We start from the raw sequence: 27,788 nt of genomic DNA, 5'->3' as shown, positions 1-27,788 counted from the left end.
TGTGACTGTTTATGAGCAGCCCCCTTGGATTCAATCATCTCCACATCACGGCCCCTCCATACCTCCTCATGTGGTCCCTCAATCCAGACCATCTATCACCAACAATCATGTGGATTTGCGCTGCTTTGGTGGCAAAAGGGGGACCTACACAATAATAGGCAGGTGGTTTTAATGTTGTGGATGTTCGGTGTATATACTGTATATACACAGTATATACAGTATATACATATTCTATAAGGATACAGTTAACTCCTGCTGGAGCACTGTGGGAAGCGGGTAGGTATCTCGCTGAAGTGTACCATTGTTAGACAAGTTATGGTGATTGCTTATAAAGCCCAAGTGCACACCAAAGGACGGGGCTCAAACACTGCACCCTGTATAAGGATTTCAGCTTGGTCGCCGAGGAAATTATTCCGCAAATTCTGTTATCAAACCCATATGACAGGATTTTCGAGAGAATACTAGCCTCAGTCTCCATTCACTTTAATTGTGTAAAAAAATATCCAATGAAAGTGAATGGTGACTGGGGCTAACATTCTGCCTAACTTCTCCTTTTGCATTCCATAGAAGAAAGAAAATTATACGGGTTTGTTTGGAAAAACATGAGGGTGTTCTTCCAATCATTTTTGGCTGAACATTCCCTTATATACAGACTTAGTTGTGATTAAGCAAAAAATACACACAACAGAGTTTATGGGTCCCACATTATCCAACATCCCAGATTACCCTAATTCACCCTATATTTACTCTATAAATCTGCTTGTGAATATGCTTTGTTGGTATTATTACTATTTCAATTATAATTGTATGCAACTTCAAAGCACCTATATGTGACATGGACACTGTAATGTGAAGTGTTCCCAATTTTAAAACAGAAAATGTCCACTCAGCAGCATAAAGTACATGAATAAATCTAGAGTCTCTAGAGTCTAGACCATGTACAGTAGTTGAATGCAGCAGCAGCAGCAGCAGCAGCAGCAGCAGCAGCAGCAGCAGCACATTTTGAGCGTTGATGTTATTCATGGGAGGTGGCATTCTGCTCAATGAGGCGTTTCCGCGCTGAAGTGGGCTGGGACAGGAACATTTCCACGAAGTGGAATAACCCGAGGAAAAAAGAGCGATAGACCACACAGTTATTTTTACACATCACGCAGTTATCGCTCTACCTCATGAAATGCTTCGAACGTAAGAAACTCGGATGCGCGGTCTCGTGAAAGGTCCTGTTTGAGGAATCCTCACGCGCACGCAGCTGCAGCATGAAAACATTTCAGTACCCGATACTCAGGGATAGCTCCGCTCCTTTTTCGCCTCCTCATTAATTTACCAACAGACGGAGGGTGTTTTCATCACTTACACTGAAGATGTACCAGGGACATTCACAGGTAAGCTCGCTTGCTTCTTCTGTATTATTGTGCATCGGCGCGTGAAGCATCTCCATCGGCACGTGCGCATGTGAAAACTAAATCAGCATTTGTGGGAGTTTTTACTGTTCTCACCTGGAAAATCCCACTCTCTAAGCCGTGTTTTTTAACGTGTGTGCATAGTGAACAAATATTTTATGACACAAGCAAGAACTGTAACAGGAGGAGGTGAACTTATAAGCAAATATCATGTTGCAAGGCGTTGTTATTTGTCCCATTTAAGGGTGTAACTGTCTGAAGCGAACACCCTATTCTAGTTGTATTTCTAGATTATATGCGTGACTTCTGAGTGGCCTCGAAAACTCTGTTTGTTTTTGAGTTATGAGACTTGTCATTGTCTATAATTGAATTTGATAGAAAATATCATAGGGAATAGTTAGTGTTTTACCATCATGTTTCTTGACACAAACATACAAATGTGTATAAATCACATATGTCTTGCTTTCTGCAATAAATAGCAGATGTGAAATTGTACTACTGTATGTGTTTAAGCCTAAGAACGTGCATACCATTTTTTTTTTAATTGTAATTGAAAAGGTCCTGTGCCAACTCAGTATTTTGTAGAACTTGTAGAAACTAATTTAAAATGCAATTATTTACCTTCATGTTTTAATGACCACACAATCTATTTAAGAAAAATAATAATAAGATCTAATATTTGAATATGGTAAAAAACAAATGAGCATGTGTGCCATGACCCCTACTGTACATGACTGCAGGCTCAACATAGATCTTTTGCACTTGGAAGGATGTGACCTTCATAGATTCAGATGAACTTAGATGTTGCCTGCTGCCGTTCACATGACTGATGCTGCTGTGCTTGCATTCAGGGAACTACCATCAAGAATGGTTTGCTTCCAAGTCCTCAATATAAATGTGTCTTCTGTAGAGGTTGACCAATATATATCTGTTTTGACGATTAATCGGTGCCGATAGTTTCTTTTAGGAACTAACGGTTAGTGACAAAAATGCTGATCTGTTTTAAAAAAATTATATAAAGAATTGCTCTGTGGTCAGCGCTGGAGGATTCTACAGTTTGAATGGCTTGATTCTACAATATAAGTAGAATGCAATTCAATTTTATGATAATAAGCGTTATGCTGCAAATGCTGTCCATTGAACTTAATTTGTATTGAACCCTGAATATGAATACAAATTTAGAGCATTGTTATGGAGCCAAGTCTCCGTCATTGCAAAATAAGAGTCCCTGTTGTGTTTTGGGCTTGTTTATAGTTAAAAGTCCCACATTATGCACCAAATTTGTGGTTATTATTGGGATGTTGGTTGATAAATGAATAAATAAAAATACAAAAACAGCACAATATGAAAAGACTAAGAATAAAAAAAAATGTCTGCCGATGAATTGCTTATCTGCCTTTTCCACCACCATAGTTATCGGTATCAGCAAAGTCCACTATTGGTCAACCTCTAGTCTTCAGTCTCACCAAGCTGTAAATATGAATAGTAAGATTTTAGTCCACATGTCTGTGTCACATTTCTCATGATTGCACAAAATAAAATGGCTTTACATTTGTGATTAAAAAGCAATGTACTGTCCTCATGTTTGCTAGTAAGCAAATCACTCTTTACAAATTTTCCCTTCAGTTCCAGTCTGATGTTCTTGATGCACAGATGGAGGTACTGAGGGATGTTGTAAATCATGTTTTTAAGTTGAAGTTGTGTGGAAAGGCTTGCATGGTGCTGTTTTATGGATGTTACAGAAGCTCCCCACTAAGCACTGCCACTCAGTGCACTGCATGTTTTGAATCTGCTCGTAAACCGGATCGATGCTTGGTTGATTTTCAGTGCATTTGAATCATCCGACTACTGGATTGGCTCTCATTGGTGATGGGCGAATTGCTTTTAATTCTCAGATGAGAAAGGGATTGATGCTCACTTGCTCTTATGCCCACCTGATATATTGTTAGGTGAAAAAGGCCTTTTATGGCAGCAATGCCCATGCATGCAGTGCTAATTAAAGCTTTCTGGAGGGACCATTAGTTCAGCCATGTGTGGGACTGTTTGAGACTAACAAAGAGAAGCGTGAGAAAGCCCTTTGATGTGCACTTGTTAGCGAAAATTCACCCCCACTAAATCATTATGCTGGGAATTTTGCACTTGGAATACTGCCTTTGTCCCATTTATGTCAGCAGACTCAGGTGTTTGAGTCAGTCTCTCCAAAAACCATGCTCTTTATTTGTAGTAAACTGTGTTTCTAACAATTTATCAAGATTTTGAGGTGGATAGAAATTCAGATTCACTTTCATACTGAGATATTTATGTTTCTCAGTTAGACTTTGTAGCTGTTTTTTTCAAGCACAGTAAAGTGCTTAATTTGATTATTAGCTCAATAACAGTAATTAATTCTCAAACATTTTAATGCTGAGCTGCACAAATCAGAGTCAGTGCAAAGGTTAATTTGAAACTAACTCCTTGCGTGATGCAAGCGCATGCTGCATATATTATCTATTTGCAGTGTTTTGTTAAATTGTCTTCTTCATTTACTGTCTCCATATGAGCTAAAGTATCTCAGAAGCGGGCAGTAATTAATTCCTTTAAAAACCTGCAGATGCACTCATAAAAGGAGGCATACAATACAGCAGTTAATGAAAGAACAATTTTTTTTTCATTCATTCGAAAAGCACTCATACTTTGATGATTTTGCCCAGTAGATGGATTTAAAAATGAATGGGAGCCAAACAGAATATGATGGAAAATAATGTCTCTTGAAATCAACCTCTGGAAAATAACTTGAGAATTACAATGAGTCAGCCCACTCATACAAAATGAAGGCTAAAAATAAATACATTTATTGTAAGTGTTTTTAGTGTGGTCCTTGGAGACAATCATAGTTGGAAAAATAAGAACAAACTGATTGTGACTTCCTCATGTAAAACCAAAGGAGAAATGATGATAACCTAATAAACAACAGCAGAATTCAACAACAAGAGATATGAGAACATGTTGAAACAAAGCAATATTATACAACAATATATAATATGTAATATTATATTACTATTGACCATTGTAGGGCTTACTTGATTGATGTTTTTAATCAACTATCAATCTGCCTTTGTACATTTCCAGTTCAAATAACATAGAAAGCCACACTATAAATGTAAAGGCAGATTGAGAGTTAGGTAATAGCATCTGGATTAGTAGATCCTACATTGGAAAAGTAGAAATCAGAGTGCTGCTATTGAAATTCAATGACAGTTGAACCTCAACATAAACCATTGATCAATAGACATTGCTCATTCATTTAGCTCACAATGTTCCAGTAAACTGAAAGAATTATCACCCATACTGAGCTCTATAGATAGAGCAGTATTGGACTTTGAGCTATCCTAAGCCAGTTCTGAAAAGGAACCCCACACAGCCTCAGCACCTCATCTTGAAGTCAACATAAAATCAAAATTAACATTATTTACTCTGAAAATGCATGTTCCTGGTGTTCTTGTAAAACTAAATGTAAAATACATCAATGCATTATGCAAAAAAAAAAAATATATATATCAGCAAGCACAGTACGTTCAGATGACGTCACCAGTTAGGCTAATCGTCCTTTCGTTCTCACCACATTCTAACAACATTCAACAATAGCATCACCACTACGAATATGGGACTCAAAAAATTACATCAACTCAACATCATTTTGTACGTTGCAGCGACAAATATGATTTGGTCTTGTTATGCCATCACAGCATAACTGTGTTAGCTGGAAATGTAAGAATTTGCTTAAACAGCTATACTTTTCGGCTGACGTCATTAATCCTGCTTACTTTTTTCACGTAATATCCTCTTTGTCTCAGAAATCAGTTGTTAACGGCATTTCATGTAGATTTTATATTGTGCTGTGATCTCCGATTTCAATGTAAGCTAATGGAATAGTCACATTTATGAATTCAACACATTATATGCAAATGTCATTGACTCCTTGGAGGGCTAAAGGCAGGGCACAAACACTCCCACCGGAATTCATCCTCTCCATGCCATCAAAAAGTAGGTGAGATGTGAACCCTAATGCAGGTTGCTCTACACTGCAGCTTAAACTGTTAATCACTGAAAGCATCTGGATTTGCTCATGGCAGCTGTTGTGGCACTTTTCCTGAACCAGATCATACTCCATAGACAACATACTGCCATCTGACACAGCAGCCACGGTGGATGGCATAGCTATTCCATGGTTAAAGTAGGTGCAAAAGCAGAGGATTATAATAAGTTAGAGAGAAAAAAAAAGCTTGGCGCAAACATCACAGGCTTTTTCTGTCTGACCTATAAGCATGCTTCACATGTGCGGATTATACTCACATTGCCTTTTTTCCTGTAAAAGCAAATTTCATATCATGCCTGGCCTTTAAATAATGTTGTCTCATGCTTTGTGAAAATATGCTATAGCCATACATTTTCCTGTTGTCACTGTAAGGGGCTAATTGCTTGGACACTGTATAGGCTAAAACTGTGGCCTTTTTACTAACTTTGAATATACTGTGGTTGCTAAAGGTATGATTAATGCTAATAAGCCTCTAGTGGGCCTCAGAGGAGCTGACACTGACCTCGGATACGAGCAAAGATTGATGTAGCCTTAGGCTGCCTAGATCTCCAAGGTACTGCTTGGATGATGTTCAAGGTAACACAATGTTTTTGTTCCTACTAGAAGCTGCGCTTTGATCATTGCTTGATATGTGCATAGTAGGCTTACAGACATTGGGATTGATCTTTTACTTCTAGCTGCAAAAGAACAACAACTTAAGCATGTATTGTAGGTGGATGGCATTGTTAAAACACAAAAATCTATGCTAAGCTTAAAAAACATTATATTAACTAATGAAATTTCCTTGACTTTTCAAGATTTGATTAATTTCTGTCCTATTTCCAGATTTTCCATGACTGTAGGAACACTGACATATTAATTTTATCTTAAAGGGGACCTATTCTGCAAAATTCACTTTTAGATGGTGTTTGTACATAAATGTGAGTCAGCAGTGTTTGTACACAACCACCCTACAATGTTAAAAGTCCACCCACTCCTCTTTCTTTTATTTCTATTAATCAAAAGCAGTGTGTCAAAATGAATGTTTTTCGTTTCTGCTCTACGTGATGTCACGTTAGAGCAGGCCTCGCCCTTGACTGGATCTATTATCATAGAGATCCTCCCCCTCCCCATTTTTTTCCAGATACAGTGAGAAGAATAATGTTTCAGCTTCGTAAGCATCATAAGTGTTCTGTTGTTGGCTGCAAAGGTGAACAAAAGAGTCTTCATTTAGTCCCGGCATCAGAGTCACTGAAGACGCAGTGGACAATTTTGTTTTTGAAGGAAATGTGCCCCAAAACATACAAACATTTTTACAAAACAGATTTCACACCGGACTGCTTTGTGAATGAGTGTCGATTTAAAGCAGGATTTAAAATAAAATTGATTCTCAAGCATTGATCAGTACCAACTGTTTGTGTTCCAGCTTTATATCCTGCAGATGTAAGTATCACACTTTATATTTTGTGAATGTTTGCAAATCACCTTTCCGAATGTGCTTGTTAGTCTCTGATTGTATTCACGGAGACCAGAGCTATGTCGGGGGCGTGGAGCAGCAGCTCATTTGCATTTAAAGAGACACACACAAAAACAGCGTGTTTTTAATACCACTCAAAAAGAGGCATTTACAACATGGTATAATAAATGATCCATGAGGTATTTTGAGCTGAAACTTCACAGACACCTTCTGAGGACACCTGAGACTTATATTACAACTAGTAAAAAGGGGCATAATAGGCATAATAGTAGTTCACGCAAAGAATGATAACAGTATCATCATTCACTCAATCTCATGATGTATGATGTGAATATATCCATACAATGTGGTCAATTGGGTCCAAAACTTCTAAGCTCCAAAAAAGGATATTAATATAGGGCCAGATACCACCCTTGCTTCTGTGATATTGCTATATTATAGCTATATCATAGAGTTCTGACAGCCCGAAGTTGAACCAAAGTCCCTTCAGTGCAAGTCAGGTCACTCTGCAGCTATATTTGTAATTGTAACACTTACGGGCAGCCTGCAGGACACTGTTTTATAAGGATATAACTCCAGGCTTCTTCTCCAGGATGGGGAAGACTGAAATATAAAATTGTGCTTCTTTAGCTCAGATGATGCGAAACAAAATATAAAAAAACAAAAATTTTCAAGCTGGTCCAGCTAATTCGCATGGGCGTTCTTGAAAAATGAAAATGTGATGCCTCTATCAAAACGTTTATCAGCTCTTTTGCCTGTAAGGTGGGACTTTCATTTTTACAGCCGCCATAATCAGCAATACGATCTTCTTCTTCGAGTCCGTTGCAATCTCAGATGTCGTTCTGCCAATATCTGGCGCAGATCACAGCTGATGTAGTTGGTTCAGCCAGATCCTGGGCACTGCACTGAGGGGCGTTTTCACACTCCAGTAGATGGGACATTGTCTGTACTGCTCTGCAGCTACATGTGTCGTCTGTCTGGTGGTTCCATGTTTTCATAAGTGCTTTGCACCTGCCCTGTTCCACTCGTAATCTGTTGAGGGTCTTCCAGGTTAGCCATGGGAGGTCGTGCCCGCTGGCGAGACATTCAGTCGGGGTGATTCCTCTCTCCATCCAGTCCAGGGCTCGTGTGTTTAGCTGGTTCCATTCATCTTTCCAAATGTTGGTCCTTGCTATTTCTTTGGTTGTCTGGAGAGGTGGGACTGTCAGTAGGAAACTGGCTCTCGATTTCAGACGGGGTGGGGGTGCTATGTGTCCGTGCAGGGGGTGTCTGGTGTCAAACTCCTGTGCTCTCCGCTCGTCTTGAGCGACGATGGATCGTCTGATGTGGGGGGGGGGGGGGTTATGCCAGCTATGGCGTAGAGGCACGGGACTGGCGTTGTCTTTATACACCCCGTGATAATGCGGCAGGTGTCGTTGAGGGCTGTGTCAATCAGTTTGGTATGGTGGGAGCAGCTCCAGCTTGAGCACGCGTATTCGGCTGTGGAGAAGCACAGGGCTAGGGCAGTTGCCTGGATGGTTGGTGGATCGGCGCCCCATTTTGAGTTTACCAGTTTGTGCAGGATGTTATTTCGAGTGTTGATCTTGGCTTTGGTGTTCTGAAGGTGAGTTTTAAAAGAGAGTGTCCTGTCGAGTGTGACTCCCAGGTACACAGGGTGAGGGTGGTTGGAGCGTTTGTATCCATCCCATGAGATGCTCAGTTCTTTTTTCGCATCTCGATTTTTAAGATGGAAGCTGCATAGTTGGGTTTTTGATGGGTTGGGTTTCAGGTGGTTGTTATTGTAGTAGGTTGTCATCTCTTGTAGGGCACTTTCCAAGATAGGCTCAATCTTCTGGAAGTTCTCCTGTTGGGTAGTGATGCAGAGATCATCCGCATAGATAAACCGGCGGCATTGTGAGTGAAGTGGTTGGTCATTGGTGTATATGTTGAAGAGAAGGGGGGCCAGTACGCTGCCTTGTGGTAGGCCATTCTTTTGGGCTTTCCATTTGCTCTTCTTGTCATTTAGTTGTACAAAGAAGCGCCTGTTGTTAAGGAGGCTTTTGATGATTTGACATAGGTCGAGGTCACCAGTCATGTCAAAAAGTTTCCTAATCATGGTGCGGTGCTGGACGGTATCGTAGGCAGCAGTGAGGTCTATGAAAGCTGCTCCGGTGATGAGTTTGCACTCAAAACCGTCCTCAATGTGTTGGGTGAGGTTCAGTAGCTGTCCAGTATAGGAGCGGCCAGGACGGAAACCAGCTTGATCTTTAGTAAGCTTAGAGTCTATTAGTGGCATAAGGCGTTGGAGTAATAGCCTCTCGTAGAGCTTGTAGGTGATGCAGAGGAGGGAGATTGGTCTGTAGCTCTTTGGGGATGATGGATCCTTTCCAGGTTTGAGAATTGCGACAGTCTTGGCCTTTCTCCATACCGGGGGGATTATTTTCTCTGCCATGCATGAGTTCAGCATTTCTAGGAGCCAAGTCTTTGCTTTAGGTCCCAGGTGCTGTATCATTTCCGGCAGTACATCATCGATTCCTGCTGCTTTCCCAGGTTTCAGCATGCTCATTGCAGCTTCAAGTTCTTGTGGGTCGAAAGGCTTGGTGAGTGCTCTGGCTGGTTGTGGGTGGTCCGGTACCGCTGTCCGGCAGTATTCTCCTGTGAGTCTACGCCGGTTTTGGCTGCGACCGTTTGCCACCAGCTGTGCTGCAACTGCATTTGCTGTGACTGTTGTGAGTGTAGGCGGTGTGGTATGGTCTGCGCCAAGACGGCGGATTGTGGCCCATGCCTTCCTGCTGTTGTAGGTCATATTGGTGTTTTCTACCAGCTCCTTCCAGGTTTTCCTTCGATCTTCCCCGACTTTGTTCAGCAGTATCTCTCCAAGTTCCATGGTGGTGGGGGAGAAGGGGTCCTCATGGTATGCCCCGTGGCAGGCTTTCAATAGGTCACTAGATGTTTCCGACAGCCCGGAGATGTACTCGGTCTGGCATCCTCTTGGTATATGTCGCCTGGCTGACCTTTTCAGCAAGTCTATAAACATGCTGTAGTTATTGGGGTGTGATGGAATGCAGGGGATGGAGTTTTCAATCTCCTGTTGGAACGGCAGCCAGTCTGCCTTACGCAGATTGAACCTTGGCAGTTTCGCGTCGTGGATCAGAGTCAGGTGTTTCGACTCGAGCCAGGTTTCGACTTTGTCTCCGTCTTGATTGTTCGCTTCATAACCCCACCATGTGCTATGGGCATTGAAGTCTCCGATACTGATATGGTATTTCCTCTTGCATCTGTCTGGCAGTTCAGAGTGGAGGAACGGACTTTGGGGGGGTTTATACACTGATGTGATAGAGACGTTCGGGAGGGTAACTGTGATGGTTTCCATTTGCCCTTCGGTGATGTGGGTGCAGACCTCTTCGATCACAAGGTTTGGTCTGCTGAATACAGCTGACCCATACTGTCTGTGTCGGATCTCGGCCACCAGCTTCATTCCAGGGATGGCTGGTCGGTGTTGTGCAGGGCCGATGTGGGTTTCCTGCATGCACACTATGTCAAAGCATCTGACCGCTGTTGCTAGTATGTCTGCCTTGTGTCTGGAAACACCTTCAATGTTGATTGAGGCGATTGACAGTGCAGGCCCCAAGGGGGGCGAGTATCTGTTGCGCTTTGGCATCGTCATCTGTTTGATTGCTCGGGTAGGTATACAGATATTGGCCTACTGTTGGAGGTAATATCAGATAGGAATATCAGATTGTACCAGTCAGCGTTTCCCAGGCTGCACCACGGGGAGGTTTCTGTATTAGTAATACGATTTCTCCCAGTCATAAGGATACCAATGACCCATCTCATCCAATACAGTCTCTGGTTTACCTCAAGCTGTCTATAGATTTCCTGATTAATTGTCCAATAAAATAATTGAAGGGCTATTTGCAATTGTATTCCATTACAAGCAGAATCTGATTTTTAAAACTTTCAAGGCTAAATAGTTTAGCTAATGACCAAAGCGGACAGCTTAATTCATGTAAATCATTTTTGATAATCAGGTTAGAAGGACTAGAATCAATTCATTGTCCATTTCAAAGTCTTACACATAACAGAAGCTAGATGCTTCAGTTATCTGACCATGTATAAAGCAGCTCTTGAGACAACAGATAAGCTGCGCAGAAATAAAAAAATGCATAGCGCTTGTGTTAGCATGCTCGACAATTCCTCTGCTTGCAGATCCTCTAAGGCCTGGTCCATTTTCACCCAGTCAACACAACCTGAGTCCACCACACGTGGGATGAGATTTTATCATCCACTACATGAGTCAGTTCTTATTATAACCCGACACTGCACATTTCTGTCTTTTGACCTTTGCTTTGCATCTCACATCTTGTTTTTCAAAGTTAATCTTTTAAAAATGCATCTCGAGAGAATTTGTAATTAATCTCACTGTATTGTATCTTCTATGAGATGTCCAGAAACCATTAATTGTGCTAAGATGTCTAGCAGTCATAGTATGATAGCCTCCGAACTGGATTGTAATTCTGGAATCATAATCCCTTTAGTACACAGTAGAGGCAAAAGCATGTCATATCCTATTTCATTAAGAACAGAGTGCTAAATTTCAAACCAGTCAAACCAACAAGAGCCCATGTGTAAATACCAACCAATCACAACAATATCTGAGCCCTCAATGGCATAATCATTAGGTGAACCAAAAGGTTTACATAATCTTGGCTTGTCACTCAATTCCCATGCTTTAGAGGTAAATTATTTATCATAGAGGTTTTTGTGAAAATGTTAGTAGTTTAAGGAGTCAGTTTTGAGAAGTGTTGGTCATCTGTTTAATTTTTAAAGTGTAAATGAATGGCGCCTCCCAGATACGCTCTAGAGCAGAGTTTCATTGCAGAGACAAAAGGTCAAACATGAGCTTGATGGAGCAGTGTTGAGGTTTATAATGTCACTCAATGTGGTGTTTGTGGTAAGACTAAGTGAATAAAGAGTTTGATGGATAATCGCAGAGATGCCTGAGAGAGACCTCAGAGCCAACACAGAGTACATCAATTCCTGACATTTTATCCTCTAAACAGCAGGTATTTTGTCCCATCTGGCTTGTGTTTTCTCCATAAGTGCTAAGCTCACTTTCAAGCAATACTGTATTTTAAACTACTAAGTGTGAACATATGCCTGACTTCATCTTTCTAATTAAGATGAATAAGACTGATTTATCTGCAGAATTAAGCTAAATATGTGGCCTGTTAGAGATTCCATAAAATTCTACAAAGCCTTGTTCTTCACATTGTTTAAATAATTATTTCAGCCTTGTTCTTCACATTGTTTAAATAATTATTTAATCTTTGATGTAAAAAGCACATAAAGAAGATACAAGTACAGGTGCAGCTATAAGGACAGCACACCTACTGTATGTTAAATATAGATTCATAGAGGTTAGACTCAACATTTTCTTGCATGAAGATTTTCTTGCATTGTTACAAAATCTAAAAGAGCAAAACGAGAGGAATGGATATTTTTTAAACAGTACACACCAACCCAAACCTCAATCCTAAACCTAACCATAAGTGAAGTAAAATGTACTGTTACAGGGAAAAATGCAACCTCCAAATTGTGCCTAACAGTGATTATCCTTCCTGATTTCAAGACCGAATGTAAACCTGAGTCCCACATGCTGTTGTTGCAAACGCTCTTCCGGTCGCATCACAGAGGAAGGTAAACACACTGGAGCCGAAGCAAAAATGTCTGATAGGAGATGGCTCCTGTCAGTGAGTCGGCATAAAGTGGCCAATCCTAGGGTCCTGGAACATTCTGAAATAAATCGCAGACATTCTGTGGGATCTTGTTGAACGAATTTAAGTGGAAACGAATTTGGAAGTAACATGCAATATGTATTTATGTTGTAAAATCATCTAAACTTCTGGAAAGCAACATTTTTGAAAGTTCTTCTGTTTATTATATGTGTTTAGAATATTTTTCTGGTGTTTTGTTGTTGCTGGACCAAGGAGTGCTTCATTCACTGTTCACTTCATTGATCGCTATATACAACAGCTCTGTTCGATTATTGGATTGCTATATAGGGCAAATGTTGTAGCTGTTCATCACTGCAACTACACTAGGGTTTAAATGGCAGTCTGCAGTGTTAAACATTGCCAATGAATTGCTTCTAAAACATCTTGCAGTGTCCCAGTGGTGGCTTAAGTGCTCAGATCTAGAGTGGGGTGGGGACTGTTAAAGCACAGTTGTAAGCCCAGTGTTTTTGGACAGTATCTAGTCATTGAATCCCTGAACAGAGCAATGCTAGTTTAAATGGTTTAGTAATCAATGTACTTTAACATGTTCTTAGATCTGCATTGTTTTTGGCAAAAAACATTTTTTTTTTATTTATTTATTCTTATATTGGATAGAATTAATTTATTTTGTGCTGTAGAACTGTTAGATGATGAGCATGTTATTTATGCACATTGTTTTGTGTCAGTTGGGTGAACTGCTGTTTTTTCCTGAATTATTTCCAACAATGGCTTTAAAAGTGGGAAACATAGAATTTAAAGCCTCTAAATGATCATGAATTCCTCTGAATTAATAATTTAGTCGTGTTTTTCAAAAAACCCGCACAATTCCTCAAAGATTCTGAACACAAACTGACACAATTCACTGTTGATTTCACTGTTGTAGGAGAAAGACTCTAGGGTGGTTGCTATGGTGCTGAAGGAGCTACCAAGTAAGGCATCCTCAGATGGAAAACCTCTGCTCACCGTGACAACCAAGGTGGGCTGAGCACATACACCCATCAACAGGGTGCACCAAGCATCTTTTGAGTGACTGTGTGAATAAGTGATGTAAACCCAAGAGCTTGGTACACCCTGCTTTGAATATCCGTTAGAGTTACACACATGAGCCATGTGTGTGGACGTGCTTATTTGTTTCTAAAGCAAGCTGTTCTATGGGGTTCAGATTAGATGATGTCATAAAGACCCATGACAATGGGACGGTCCATTGGGACCATTCGGTATTTCACGACACAAACAAGAGTGGCATCAGCTTTACGTGAGTGCTGCTCTGTGGTATCTACTTTACTCCCCATAAGCAGCTGCAGAATATTCTGTTGCTTTAAATGTATTTCTGTTTGTTGTTTTGCCTTTAAATTGCATGCACGTGATCTGTTTTACACAAAAGCCAGAGCTGCATGTTGATGTTATTTGGTGTTTTTTTCTCAAATGGAAATGATTTGTTGTAGAAAGCAAATTAAAGTGGATTTTGTGGATGTTCTGGATTCTTGCTGAAATATGGGGTGGCAATGTTTTTCACGAATGCTTATATATTTTGTAGCACCACTTTTCAATCACAAATGAAGTGTGGATGTCTTCTGTGGCTGATTATAAATGGTTTAAGCCAATGTTTGAGGATTTTGTGATTAGGAAGGTTTGGTTCTATTCCACTGGGGATGTGGCAGAGAGCCATGGATTTCTTAATACATAGTGATGAGCTGCTCAATGGGGAATTTACTGCCAGTTACTGCTGAGAGAATGCATTGTGAAAATGGGCAGACAAGGACTTGCTAGCTCATCCTGTACAAAGGAGCAAGTGTAAGTGAAAGTAATTGGTGAACCCTTAGACAATTCTAGCTGGAGTTAGGATACACAAAAGGCAAATTTGTTAGCAATCATCATCCTATTTAAAGGTGAAGTGTGTAATTTTTATAGTTCAAGATGCACTAAGTAAATGGTTTAATATGTTGTCTTGGACTTACACAGTCACCTAGCGGTGTGGATACATCATCATTCAAACACATTCATTTTCAGTTACCAATGCAATTGTAGAAATTCATAGAACTTTAGCCATAATTAATTTAATCCATTAGTGAAAGTGTTTAATAACAAAGAGGCTACTGAGATTAAGCAAGTAGTATGGTTGTTCATGTGATCATCTCTCCATATAAAATAAAACAGCTTTTAAAAGGTTACTGCTACTGAATGGAGTCTTCATCTTATTTGAGTGGTCATAAATTTACACGTTTCAAAATTATGTTTAATTTCTGTAGGAGTAAAACTTTTTGAATGAATAAATAATTACTGTGTGCACCTTTAATATACTTTCTTCTACCACACACTAAAAAAACTGTTAACTTGCAGTTGTTACCTTAAGGAGCCATTTCTAGCTGATTCAGGTTGATTAATTGATGTTAAATAATAGTTTTAACTTGAAATAAATAAATAAATAATCCAGTTAATTTAGATGTTATCACATGAAGCACATTTTTTAGGTTAATATTTTTTTCAGTGCAGCTTAATATAATAAATAATCAAAACATTTTAGGTTATCTCCCCCAAAAAGTGTAATCACTGTGGCTCTGTGGGTCTTTCAAATCACACTGATATAGGCCACATCCCCGCTAATACCTTATAATTTAAAAACACATTGATTTAGCTATTTTTCACCTGTAATACACTGGAACTGTGTTTTCCTTCACTGAAAAGAAAACTTTCGAAAATGCTCTCCCTAATTGCATACTTTGGGAAATGATGAAGTCAGGAAACAGAAAATTGAGATCCCCATCTGTCACTCACTCGATGTTGTGTCGATGTAGTGACACTGGGGGTCGCTCTTGAGAGCCCTGAACACCTCCCATTCTTTGAGAAAAGGCCAATGAGTATTGAGTTCCGCTCATGGCCATGCCCCCTTCTCCCCGGTCCCTTTCTTCCCGGAGTTGCACGACGAACTGACAAGGTCCTGGAGGGCACCTTTCGCTGCCCGAAATAGACTTCCTAGTTTGTCCGTTCTCACTACCCTCAACGGCCCGCAAAACGCCGCCAACCTGGCGGGATCGACCAGCGCTCCCCTCCAGAGCCTATAGAACTACGACGTCTCTGGCATCCAAAGCCTAAAGTGCTGCTGGACAGGCCTCCTCCGCCCTGCATGCCATGGCCATCCTGCAGGTACACCAGGCCAAGGCATTAAAAGAACTGCACGTGGGTAGTCCTGATCCCGATGTGCTGCAGGAGCTGCGCTCAGCAACCAACCTCGCCCTTTGGGTGATGAAGGTCACAGCGCGAGCACTCGGGCAAGTTATGTCCATCTTGGTGGTCCAGGAATGCAACCTGTGGCTGAATCTGGTCGAGATGAGGGATGCCGACAAAGCCCGCTTTCTCAACACGGCCATCTCCCAGATCTGACTTTTCAGCGACCTCAACCCGAGCCCAGTTCTCAGTCCCAGAGTAGAGCCACACGCAGGAAGCTGAAACTGTGTCCTACATTTAATTTGTCAGACTTAAAGGCCAGTTTAAAGAGATGAGATTTTAGACGTGACTTAAAAGTCTTCAATGATCACACTGCGCAGTGTTGCAATCTGTTTATCCAGAAAAGTGAAGCATACGGCAAGAAACACGTCATAATAAAAGCATGATTCAAAATAAAATCTAGATGCCTGAAATTGAATACAAATATATTAAAACTTTATAGTAAAATGTTCTCTATAATAATAATAATTAATCAAAGGGTCACAAGCAAGACATCTGTTGAAAAAATAAATAAAAAGCAATGTCATGTTAAAAAGTTTTATGTTCATTTGTTAAAAGTTTTAAGAATTTATTGATTAGACACCATTTTGATGATGAAATTAAATTAAACTTAAAAAGAAATTCTGGAAAGTTCTGGAAAATAATAATAATTATTAAAATAATAAAAAATAACTAAACTCTGTGTTCAGTAGCACATTATCATATTAGCATATTTTTGATGTGGTATCGAAATTGGTATCGAGAACTGTGAAATTTAACTGGTATCGGTACCCACTACTGAAATTTTGGTACCGTAACAACACTATTTCAAACAACAACAGATTAGTGGGGATGTGGCCTAAACCAGTTCTGGGGCGGGACTATCTGTTTGCTGACCAATGGCAAATGAGAGGGGGAGCGTTCAGGAGACATGTTTGAAAACAGTACTTACTTTTGCAATTCCTTATGGTGATGCTGGACATTATGCACTTTGAATATAAAGCAATGAGGACATGACTTTCAGGTATGAAAAAGAAAAATGTGTAGTTTATCTAGATTCAGAGTGTTTAGACATGCGGTTGGTACAAGACTAAGATAAACCACATGTGTTTCTTACATGTTGCCTTGATACTGTTACAAAACACTGTTATATGAATTTGCTTGTGTGCTCTTTATTTATTGATGATTTATTACACCTGTTATGAAGTGAGGGCCCCTCACTTTGCTGACCTGAGTCAAGGGCAATTCTTTTCTAATTTTGCTATTCTTGACAGCCATATATTTTTCCAATGTATTATTTCTTATGGCTGCATCCAAAGAAATTTGTGTCATAACTCGCCAGACCACAGAGTTATTCATTGTTATATATATATTGGTGTTTGAATAACTGCAAAAAGAGACTTCTGAGTCTCTTTGACTGCAGTAACTAAAAAATACAATATATTAATGACAATATTTTTTTTATCAAAAGTCAAAGTGTTACTAAGTTGTAGGCTATCACTTCATCTAGAGATGCATTACAACAGCATCTAAAGTTTTTACATCTGAATCCATGGGTATTATGTCTACTAACTACTTCCACTATTCATTCATTCAGTGATGGTTCTCTGATTTTCATACATGCTGTTACATTTTTCAATAAATATAAAAAAATTATCCAGTCTCAAACCCTAAATCAACAATGCAAAAATCTCCACAGGTTAAAGTACCTTAGATGAACTTAGATGATTTACTGTAAAGAATAACAATCTCAATGCTAATTGTTTCATATTCTAACTGGTATGGGCATTTAATATGATGATGTAACTTTTATGGAGATATCGTTTACAGCAAACAGTGCTTGGCAAAGGAAGCATGAAGTCTATAAATACATGCAAGCAGTATTGTGTAAGCTATTTTAAAAATGTAATTTTGATATTACGTGCGTATTCAAGGGCAAATTATCTGAGAGATATATCATACCATAATAAAAAACTGGCATAGGATTTTTTTTTATGATGCCACGGTAGTCTCCATGAGCAATTGCATTGAGTAAAGCAAAGAAAACCCATGTACACACTATTTCACACTAAGTAATCAAAGCAGAATATGCAGATCTGCTCGTGGATACCTGCTTTACTTTCAACTGCGTGACTCAAACTAAACTCTGAAGTTCAGTCCCTTTTCAAGTTTCAGTGTCACTTTGACACTGCATCAGTTGCTGATGCTATGAGAAGCTCTGCCCATGCAGGAGTGACGATCTCTGAGGCCTTTTATAAATAAACCAATTGATCTCTCTCTTTTCTAGCATTTGTCCCATGTAGGTGCAGGGTCTGCTTCGTGATAGTCTGCATATATATTTGATTTGGTACAAGTTTTACACCGGATGGCCTTCCTGATGTAACCTCCAGTGGCTGGGGTGCTCACAGACATACGGTGCAATTTAGAGTCTCCAATTCACTTAACCTGCATGTTTTTGGACTTGTGGGGGAAACCGGCGCACCCAGAGGAAACCCACGCAAACATATAGCATATATCGTGGAACACAGCACTCATCTTATGAGAATTTTCTCCTTCAAGAACGCGATTTCATATCTCGCACTCTGGACACCCAAAACTTTGCTTCGTGATTTGACCTGCACACCTTCACAGAGAGTAGGGCTCTGACAAACAGACAGTGCACTTCGTTGCTGAGTCTGCACACCTCAGTGAGTGGATTATTTTCTGCTTCCTGTGCATCAGCTGATGAATAAGCCTTCTCTTCGCTATTGATACTGCACTTCATCACCAAGTGGATTGCTTCTGCTTCCTACTGTGATTTTATACAATAGCAACTGTAAAAATGTTTGTGTTCACAAAAGAGCTGTTTGCTTCAGATTGTATTTCACAAAAGTTTCCCACCATGTTAATGATATATTCCGCTGTCTGATGGGCACAAGCACTATGTTATTTGCTTAGGCGAAGCTCACGCAGAGGTAGCGCTTAGTGAGACTGATCGCATTCACTACGATCGCATGAAACTCAAGACGCTTCGCTCTTGGCTCGAATTCTTTTTGAAAGACGATGCCTGTCTCCTCTCCTCCCACCATATTCCTTCTGTGGCTCCAGAGGGTCAGAACACAGAGCACAGAGAATTTGAGGAGGATTTGTCACTGGAAAATATCTGACACTGAGCTGATTCAGGCCCTCTCTCAGGCTGTCGAAAGCTCCAATTTGGGTAGCCCACTCCAAATGCGCCCGAGCATTCTTGACGTGATGACCATTTTTAACCGAGCTGGCCTGAACCTACGTCCTGCCAGCTGGTACCATTCTTCCCTGAGTTGCATGATCAGCTGAAAAACATGGTATTCATCCTACTCTGCACAAACGTTTATTTCCGGAGCCGCAGCCTTCACAATGCTCGACCATGCTGAAAAGAGGGGTTACAAGGAGAGTTCCCCTGTGGAAGAAGCACTGGCAGCCAACCTGTGCCCCTCCTCTGCACTGGGTTGGAAGAACAGACCTGTATGGTTATAAATGAGGCTTCTCCAGTGTCTCATCACTCACGCTAGACATTTTGTAAATGCGTGTATTTTGTCAGAAAGACTTACGTTTGGTCATGTGACCAGAAGCAAAGTTATCATGATGGATGCATCCAACACGGAATGGGAAGCCATGTGCGATGGACGTCCAGCAAAAAGGTGCGCGAGCAGCCTGGCACATTAATCGGCTGTAATTATTTGTGTTCTTCCTAGCTTTGAGAGCTTTCTGGTCTGCATAAATCTCTAACGGTAAGTTCGGTCACATCCAATGATGAACTTGGCATGCCAGTTTTTCAATACGTAAAATGTACATCCCTGGTTACCTGAAATGCGGTGCAGATCTGCTTTCGCATCAAGGTGTGATACTGGGATAATTGAGAATTCATCCGCAGGCAATTCTGATGATTTAGAAGCAGTTCAGAGAAGCTGAGGTGGACATGTTCACCTTCCCATTGTCCACACACTGTCATCTCTGGAACTCCATGACTCAGGCTCTGCTGAGCCTGGATGCCCTAGCTCCCAAATGGCCAGCAAAACACAAATATGCATTCCCTCCCATTCATTTGCATAACCAAAAGTTGTGCAATGTCCAGGAAGACAGGGAAGCTATGCTGAAACTGGAGTGACCCAACTGCCCTTAGTAATCAGAGCTGGTGGAACTGCTAGATACCCCTCAACCCACTCCTCACTGCAATAGGAAGGGGAGGTTATGTCGATGCATTTTACTACCCTTCTGGCTTGCAGGCATTGCTAGTTTATGCAGATCAGTTGCGCAGCCTGATGGTAAACGATTCCCATAGCGTCAGCAACTGACTCAGCGTCGAAGTGACCGACTTGAAAGGGAACGGTACAGTTATAACTGTAACCCTGGTTCCCTGAAAGGAGCGAAAGAACTGCATATGCTAGCCGCACTACTGATTTGTCACTGTAAATGATTCAAGGGATGCACTCTCTTTCCTTCAGTCAAACATTCTAAATAGATTTGAGGTGTGTTCCACCTTATATGCTCATGATGACATGTGCATCGGGACAGAGCATCAACCACTGTCTGCCAATAAATTGGTGTGATTTTAAATGGCTTTAGAGATCATCACTCCTGGGAGAGCTTCTCATAGCATCAGCAACTGTCACAGCATCTCATTCCCACCTTTCAGGGAAGCAGGGTTACAGTTGTAACCGTACCGATTTTATGTCACTAACCTGGCAAATTGAAGGAAATCCAGTAATTATTTTATCCTCAAATATGCTGGTTGGATCAACGTGGAAGCTGGTGAACAGGACACTGGTGTGCTTTTGTTCCCAGAAGTTTAGTCAATCCAGGAATTCAGACTAGGACCTACTAAGTTATGAAAGCATTTTATTTTATGGAGTGGTGGTGTAGTGGTCTAAAGCACTAAACTGGTAATCAGAAGTTCGCTGGTTTGATCCCCACAGCCACCACCATTGTGTCCTTGAGCAAGGCACTTAACTCCAGGTTGCTACGGGGGGATTGTCCCTGTCATAAATGCACTGTAAGTCGCTTTGGATAAAAGCGTCTGCCAAATGCATAAATTTGTAATTTGTAATTTTATAGTTTTGTGTGCAATATGCATCAGATAACTTACATATTGTTTACTTTTAGCTGTTTATGCATATTAAGCTAGAATAGGAGATTTTAACTCTGAAAACTCTTATACACATCACCGTAATAATTATAATAACTTCAAAAATCAGAGCGGCCTGGCTCCAAAACAATGAGGGCCGGATCACAAAACAGGGACGTGACAAGATCTAGAAACAAAAACTTTTAAATAAATGACAGACATTTCCAAAAACATTAAAAGAAAAAAAACAGAGATCTCCATAAATGTTACAGCAGAGTACAGTAAGATGAATACAGTGTGTAACTCGATGTAGTCTAAATGAAGTATGTTTGGTTTGTGTGTTATAGTTGTGTAGTGAGCAGCAAGAGAGCCGTCCGTTACTGAGTCCTTCCATTGATGACTTCCAGAGTGAGGGCAAGAGTGATGGAGCAGCTCGGCCAGCCATTTCCAACACAGCAGGTTGCTCCTTTCATTATTGCTCTGTCATCTGTTCCTCCTCACTTTCGCATTCATCTTCTCATTCATCTGCATCTTTTCACATAATATTGGTTATTATTGTACATGTACATGATAATTGGAATTTACTTTAGTGTTGGGTTCAAGTCCACCTTAGTTGAGTCCGAGTCAAGTCTGAGTCTTTATGTCTTTTTCCTGTTTGGTTTTTGTAGTCCTTTTGTAGTTTGATTTTATGATTGGTTTTCCCCTGATTAGTTCTCATTTCCTGATTGTTTCCCCAGGTGTTCCTCATTCCCTTGTTTGTTCCTTTATGTATTTAAGTCCTTGGTTTCCCTGTTTCCAGTGTTAGTTCTTGCATGTGTTATTATGCTCTGTGCCAGGTTTCCTTTGTTTTTCTTTGTCCTGAGTTTTACTGCTGGACTAATCAGGGGAAAACCAATCATAAAATGAAACTACAAAAGGACTACAAAAACCAAACAGGAACTAAACTAAACTTCAACATAAAAGCACAAAACATGACACTTTAAACAATTGATTCGAGTCCGAATGAATCTGTTCATGAATCTGAATTAAATTGTAACTGTAAATTCAACATCAATATTTTAAGCTTATTTTAAACTTTACAAAAACTTTAGTTTTTTTAAACTAAGAAAAACAGTTTGTCAATATAAATGTAACAAAAACACCTGTTGCATTTAATATATATATATATATATATATATATATATATATATATATATATATATATATATATATATATATATATATATTTTATTATTAGTATCCTGCTGAACAAACTTTAAATTTTTCAGAATGAAAGCATATGCTTTAGGTGTATGAAGACAGAACTGTCCTTCAAAACACTTCTTATTAGCGTTCTGTTGACATTACAATTATTTGTTGCTTTCCCCCCTCCACTTAAACATAGACTAAAGAAAGTGAAAGCTGGGTTAGTCATTACAACCAAGGTTATTGTGTTTCAAATTTTTATTTAGTTTTTGTTTCTACTTCATTTTCAATTTGCCAATTCAATTTAATGTATTTGAGTTTTATTTAAAATGATCCCTATCTAAAGAAATAATAGTCTATACTGAGATCTGTCAACAGATTTGGGTAAATACAGAACATACAAATGAGTCAACACATAGTAGTAATTAGAACTCACTGAGAAGTAATGTCTCACGATTTGACTGTGAATGCTACATCCAAAAACACTGGAAAAGCCCACTGATAATATTAGGGCCATGTCGTCATGGACATGATTTTTTAATTCATTTGTGGGAAACTGCACAATGCAGGGCAGTTCTGTATGCTGTTTGTGTTCCTTAATCCATGATGCGTCCATGTGCATCTCACTGCAGCTGCCGTGTTGGTCTGAAATCAGTCTTTAAATACTAACCAAATTTAATTGAGCTCTTCTTTAACCGCAAAAACACATAATTTGGGTCATAAATTCAACAGAATTTTCCTTCAAAAGTTTCAGAGATGTAGGCTAAAAAAAGATGTGCATAAGTTACCTGGTGGTTTAAAATAAAAATAAAATAAATTAAACATTTAAAATAAAATGACATAACCAACTAAATTAATCTCGTAACATGAAGTTTAGCTTCATACACAAACTCTGACATCGAATAATACATTTATTTTATAGTCTATAATTATAAACAAAACATTTCACTGCCCAAAATATCCAAATATTTTATTGTGTATGGTTGAATGTTGTGAATGGTGGAAAAATACTGTAAAAGAATATATTTTAAGCAGCTCATCAATGCTTTGTAATAGTCAATTAATAATAAAAAGGTGCTGTTTATCTGTTTTGAGTTGCAAAAAAAAAAAATCAAAGGCTTGATTCCGAGTCCAGACTCGAATACCCCAACTCTAATTTATAGAGCATAAAGATGTAGATGCTCCTTTGAACTTAGTTCCATTCAAAACTGTTATATATAAAGTATCAATTTAATATTTGTGATTATTGCTCAAAAAGGTCCATATACTAACATTGAAACAGGGACCTGTGCCACATCTTGGAACCACAACATGGGGTTGACTCTTTCATCTAAAGCTCGCTAGACACTGTAGGAGTTTTACAGTCCTTTAGGATTGTTGCTTGTCAGGCTGTACAATATGAATGCATTGCTATCGCCTTGGCACACTGTGCAAAATTATGGCAGACTGTATGATACACATCGTAGCTGACTGTGGTCCCAATCGTCTGTGAAACTGACTGGGAGCATTGCGGAATAGAAGCAAAACGGCGAGATTTGCCTGCCCCGTCAGGACATCAGCATTTCAGCATGTCCTGAAAGTCCTGAAAGTCAGGACATCAGCATTTCCGTTACTCCAATACCACTCTATCAGGAGAATAGGCTAACATATTAAAAGAAAGATTAATTTGTCAAATAGGCCTATAATAAGATCACAAATACACTAAACTATAGATGATGAGAATCAACGCGAGTGCAGGTTTACAGTAATAATGAGCTACCACAAGAAAATGTTCATTGTGGAAATAAAAAGACTTGTGGCCTGAAAAATGACAAACATCTCCTTTCACATTGTTTCACATTGGGGAAAACAAAAAAAGGTGGGTCATAGTATGTCTGTCTCCTCTTTTAGATTAGTAACCTAGGCCACACAACATTTCGAAAATTCATATAGGCGTATAACACCGTGTAACAATAATTTTTTTGGTTCCTAGGTAATAAGTGTTATTTCCTAATTGCTTATGCCTCAAAAGTATAGAAAATTGCTATTGTTCCCCACAAACCTATTTCCCAGAAAATTCCAGATATATTCAGTGCTGAGTAAACTTGGAGCAACTTCTAGAACATTCTAAAACTTTTCAGTAATATAAATAGTAGTATAAATACAGGGGCCTTAAGTACACCAGTTCAGTTTAGTTCCAGCTGCCTAAGTGGATACATATCAAGACCTTGATGGATGCCTGAAGTATGATGAGTACGGCTGGGAGGTCATAGGAGACTTAAAAATGGTGGCATTCCTGATGGGTCTCCAAGGCGGTTTTACAAAGTTTTCCTGCTATCTTTGCTTTTGGGACAGCAGGGACACCAAGGTGCACTACCACAGGCTGGACTGGCCACAGCGGACCAAGATCTGTGTGGGGAAGAACAACGTCTGGTGGACCCCCGGAAGGTGCTGATGCCACCACTGCACATCAAATTGGGCCTTATGAAACAATTTGTCAGAGCTCTGCAGCCTTCAAGTACCTTAAAGACTTCTTCCCTAAGCTGTCTGAGGCAAAGGTCAAAGCCAGTTTCTTTTTCCACAGATAAAGAAGATCCTGAGTGAAATGAATTCCCCAAGAAGCTCACTAGTAAGGAGAAAGCAGCTTTGAATGGCTTTGTCGCAGTGGTTCGTTGCTTCCTGGGCAATCACAAGGCTGAAAACTACAGCACAATGGGCTGTAGGATGTCCCTCAAAGTCCATATCCTTGATGCTCATCTTGATAAAGGAGAACATGGGAATGAACTCAGAGGAGCAAGGCGAGCACTTACATTAGGATATACTGGATTTGAATGCTGCTACCAAGGACAGTATAACAGGAACATGATGGGAGGATACTTTTGGGGGCTGATTTGTGAAAGTTATTTACAGTATAATCTTAAATATTGAAAAACTTCTCACTTCTAAATCTTTTGTAGTCATTTATGTATTACTTTAGTATAAATACATGTTAATTTGGATATATAATTATACATAGTTATCTTTAAATATTTAAAATTATATATATATATATATATATATATATATATATATATATATATATATATATATATATATATATATATATATATATATATATATATATATATATATATAAAATATTCAGATAATTAAAATGCATTAAATTCCTGTAGCAGAAGAGTTAATCATTTATAAGACAATACAAAAAGCGGTTTTAGAATACAATGTATTGTTTACTACCATATTATTGATCATACGCCAATCATTGGCATACAGTTCACAGCAATCCATTTCACAAGTGAATTTGTCAATCAGTTCGAGATATATTAAGAGGGCTTGTTTAAGGACCCGTCACACCTGCCAGACATTTAATTTTTTTATTAATGCTTACAAAACTTTTACATGTAGAGCCAAGGGGTATATTAAAACAAACAACAACAAAAAGGAAAATAAATAAATAAACAGTTTAATAAAAATATCAAATTGTTTACATATTTCATTTCACTTTCTTGTTACTCAAATTGGAAATTGTTCTTAGGTATTGCTGCACCTCTAAAACTAATGGTTTATAACCACCATACTTACATTTATGAATACTAAACTTTGACAACAAAAGCAGAACATTAATCAAATAATGTCCCTTATGAAGAGACATGTCATAGCTAAAAAAAAGCAAATAATATGATCAGAGTTGAAAGCTGGGAATGATATGATCTCCAACAATCTTGCAGAAATCAGACCAAAACAAGTCGAGTTGGGACAACTCCAAAATAAATGAAAAAATGTTTCCGCCTGCAGACCACAAAATGTACAGAATATATCGACATCCCAGTTAAATCATAGAAAATAATTAGTGAGGTAGTACTTATAAATAAGTTTGAAGGAAATTTCTTTGATTTTATTCGTGATTAAATATTTATGGGTAATTTCCAAATTTTTCACCATCTCAATCCAGCGTCAGACATGCTTGTGTAGCATCTCGGGTGTGTTGCATCATAAACATAAAATGTTTAGGTCACTGTGTCAAGTTAAATATAGTTTAATACTCAATCTTTAAACACATCTTGAGATCCCTTAGATCGCATTTGCTCTCCTTCAATTGTTTTGAACGCAAGAAGTAACGCATGTTTGTGTTGTTCTGCCTACTGAAGTTTTTTCTTCACAAAAAACTTTGTTCATACAGCTGAAATTTCACTTACTGCCCTCTGGAGTAAACAGATTCTACTACAAGCTTGCATTTCTCAGGAATCTTCCCTATTATGGTGGGGGGGGGGCATTTTGATTAAATGGTTAAATTTTTTAACATGTTATTCTTTGTAAAATTAATCGCGCTGAGTTATATCGACAGCCCTAATTTTTTATAAAATTGCAGTGGTATGAATCTTAAGACATTTACAGACATTTAAAGTAAATGTATTAAACGTAAAATAGTTATTTAAATAAAGTTGTAAAGAAAATGCATGATACATGTAAAGAAAAAAAAGTTTACGTTTTGAGAGCTCTTTATTTATTTAATTCAGGGAATAATGCTTCATATTGCTGAAGTTTTACACTTTTCTTCAAGCATTTTCTGTTTATTTATTTATTAAAATCTTTTATATAAAATGAAAAGAAAAACTTTGAAAGAGCTTGAGTAGAGTGATAACTGGGCACAAATGTTGCTATGGTGGTGCAAACACGGAGCAGGTTTCTTTCCAAGTGAATTGGGTTGCAAGAGAGGACCGAAATATCTCATTAGATTTTTTGATTAGATTCAACTTATTTTCAAGTACAGAGCCAATAAAATGCAGTTAGCATCTAACCAGAAGTGCAAATAGCAATATGTATATATATGTATGTATATACAATATGGGTTTTTTGAGTGCAAAGTTATGATGTAGAGAAGCAGAGACCAGCTCAATGCAAATGTCTATAATACAGTACAATGTGTAAATGAAGAAGCATAAACTGAAGGTGCATTGTAAAGAATGAGGTATAAATATGTAAATGTGTAAATATATGTTGGCTTTTTTAATAGCAGTCACACTATACGGCTGCAATTCTAAATTTCTGACACTTCCAGAACTTCGTTGGAGTCTAAAGATCATTGCAAAGTCTATTAATCGGTTGTCAGTGAACATTACCAATTTTGCCAGAAATCATTTAGGGTTCCCGAAATTTGTCTCAGATGGCAGAATCGTGGCCAAAATTGCAGAATATGCACCGGGCTTAAGGCTTGGCAACATAAGCCGACTTAGCAACCATCTAGAACACCTTAGCAACCATCCAGAACACCCTAGCAAACTCTAGTCTTGTGGGAGCGAGTTTTGGGTATGTCAGCCCAACTCACATTTTTCTCAGAAAATGTAAAAGTTTAGTTGTTAATGTGTTGTTCCTTCTCCTCTAGTCTTGTCCACAACATTAGATCTGGTGGACTTGAGTGAACCGTGTGAGAGGAGGTGGACCTGGGACCGATGGAGCCCCCGTGGGTCTTGTAAGAATGGTTTCTCTAAGAGCAACCTTCGCAGGAAGAAGTTTGAAGAGACGGAGCTGATCCAGGTGGAGACAGAGCCGTCTTCTCCCAGCCCCTTCAATCCTGAAAGAGACTCTTTAGATTCAGGTATAGCTCTTCATTAAATCTACTCTTGTTAAGTCAATTTAGTTGTACATT

General features: G+C 39.1%; 1 protein-coding gene across 1 annotated transcript in view; it reads left to right on the top strand.

The window, feature by feature from the left end:
• The first annotated feature begins 1,113 nt into the window (after positions 1-1,113).
• Positions 1,114-27,788, top strand: part of LOC127645266 (PEX5-related protein-like) — a 64,666-nt gene continuing 37,991 nt past the window's right edge. Inside the window, exons 1-3 of the mRNA XM_052128828.1 lie at positions 1,114-1,382; positions 21,322-21,433; positions 27,525-27,737. Of these exons, the coding sequence (XP_051984788.1) occupies positions 1,362-1,382; positions 21,322-21,433; positions 27,525-27,737 (346 nt within the window). The 5' untranslated portion in view covers positions 1,114-1,361. The remainder of the gene's footprint in view (positions 1,383-21,321; positions 21,434-27,524; positions 27,738-27,788) is intronic.

The sequence above is a fragment of the Xyrauchen texanus genome, chromosome 6, assembly GCF_025860055.1.
Source record: "Xyrauchen texanus isolate HMW12.3.18 chromosome 6, RBS_HiC_50CHRs, whole genome shotgun sequence".
Taxonomy (NCBI): domain Eukaryota; kingdom Metazoa; phylum Chordata; class Actinopteri; order Cypriniformes; family Catostomidae; genus Xyrauchen; species Xyrauchen texanus.
The sequence above is the reverse complement of the archived record's forward strand: the minus strand, read 5'-3'. Positions and strand labels throughout refer to the sequence as shown.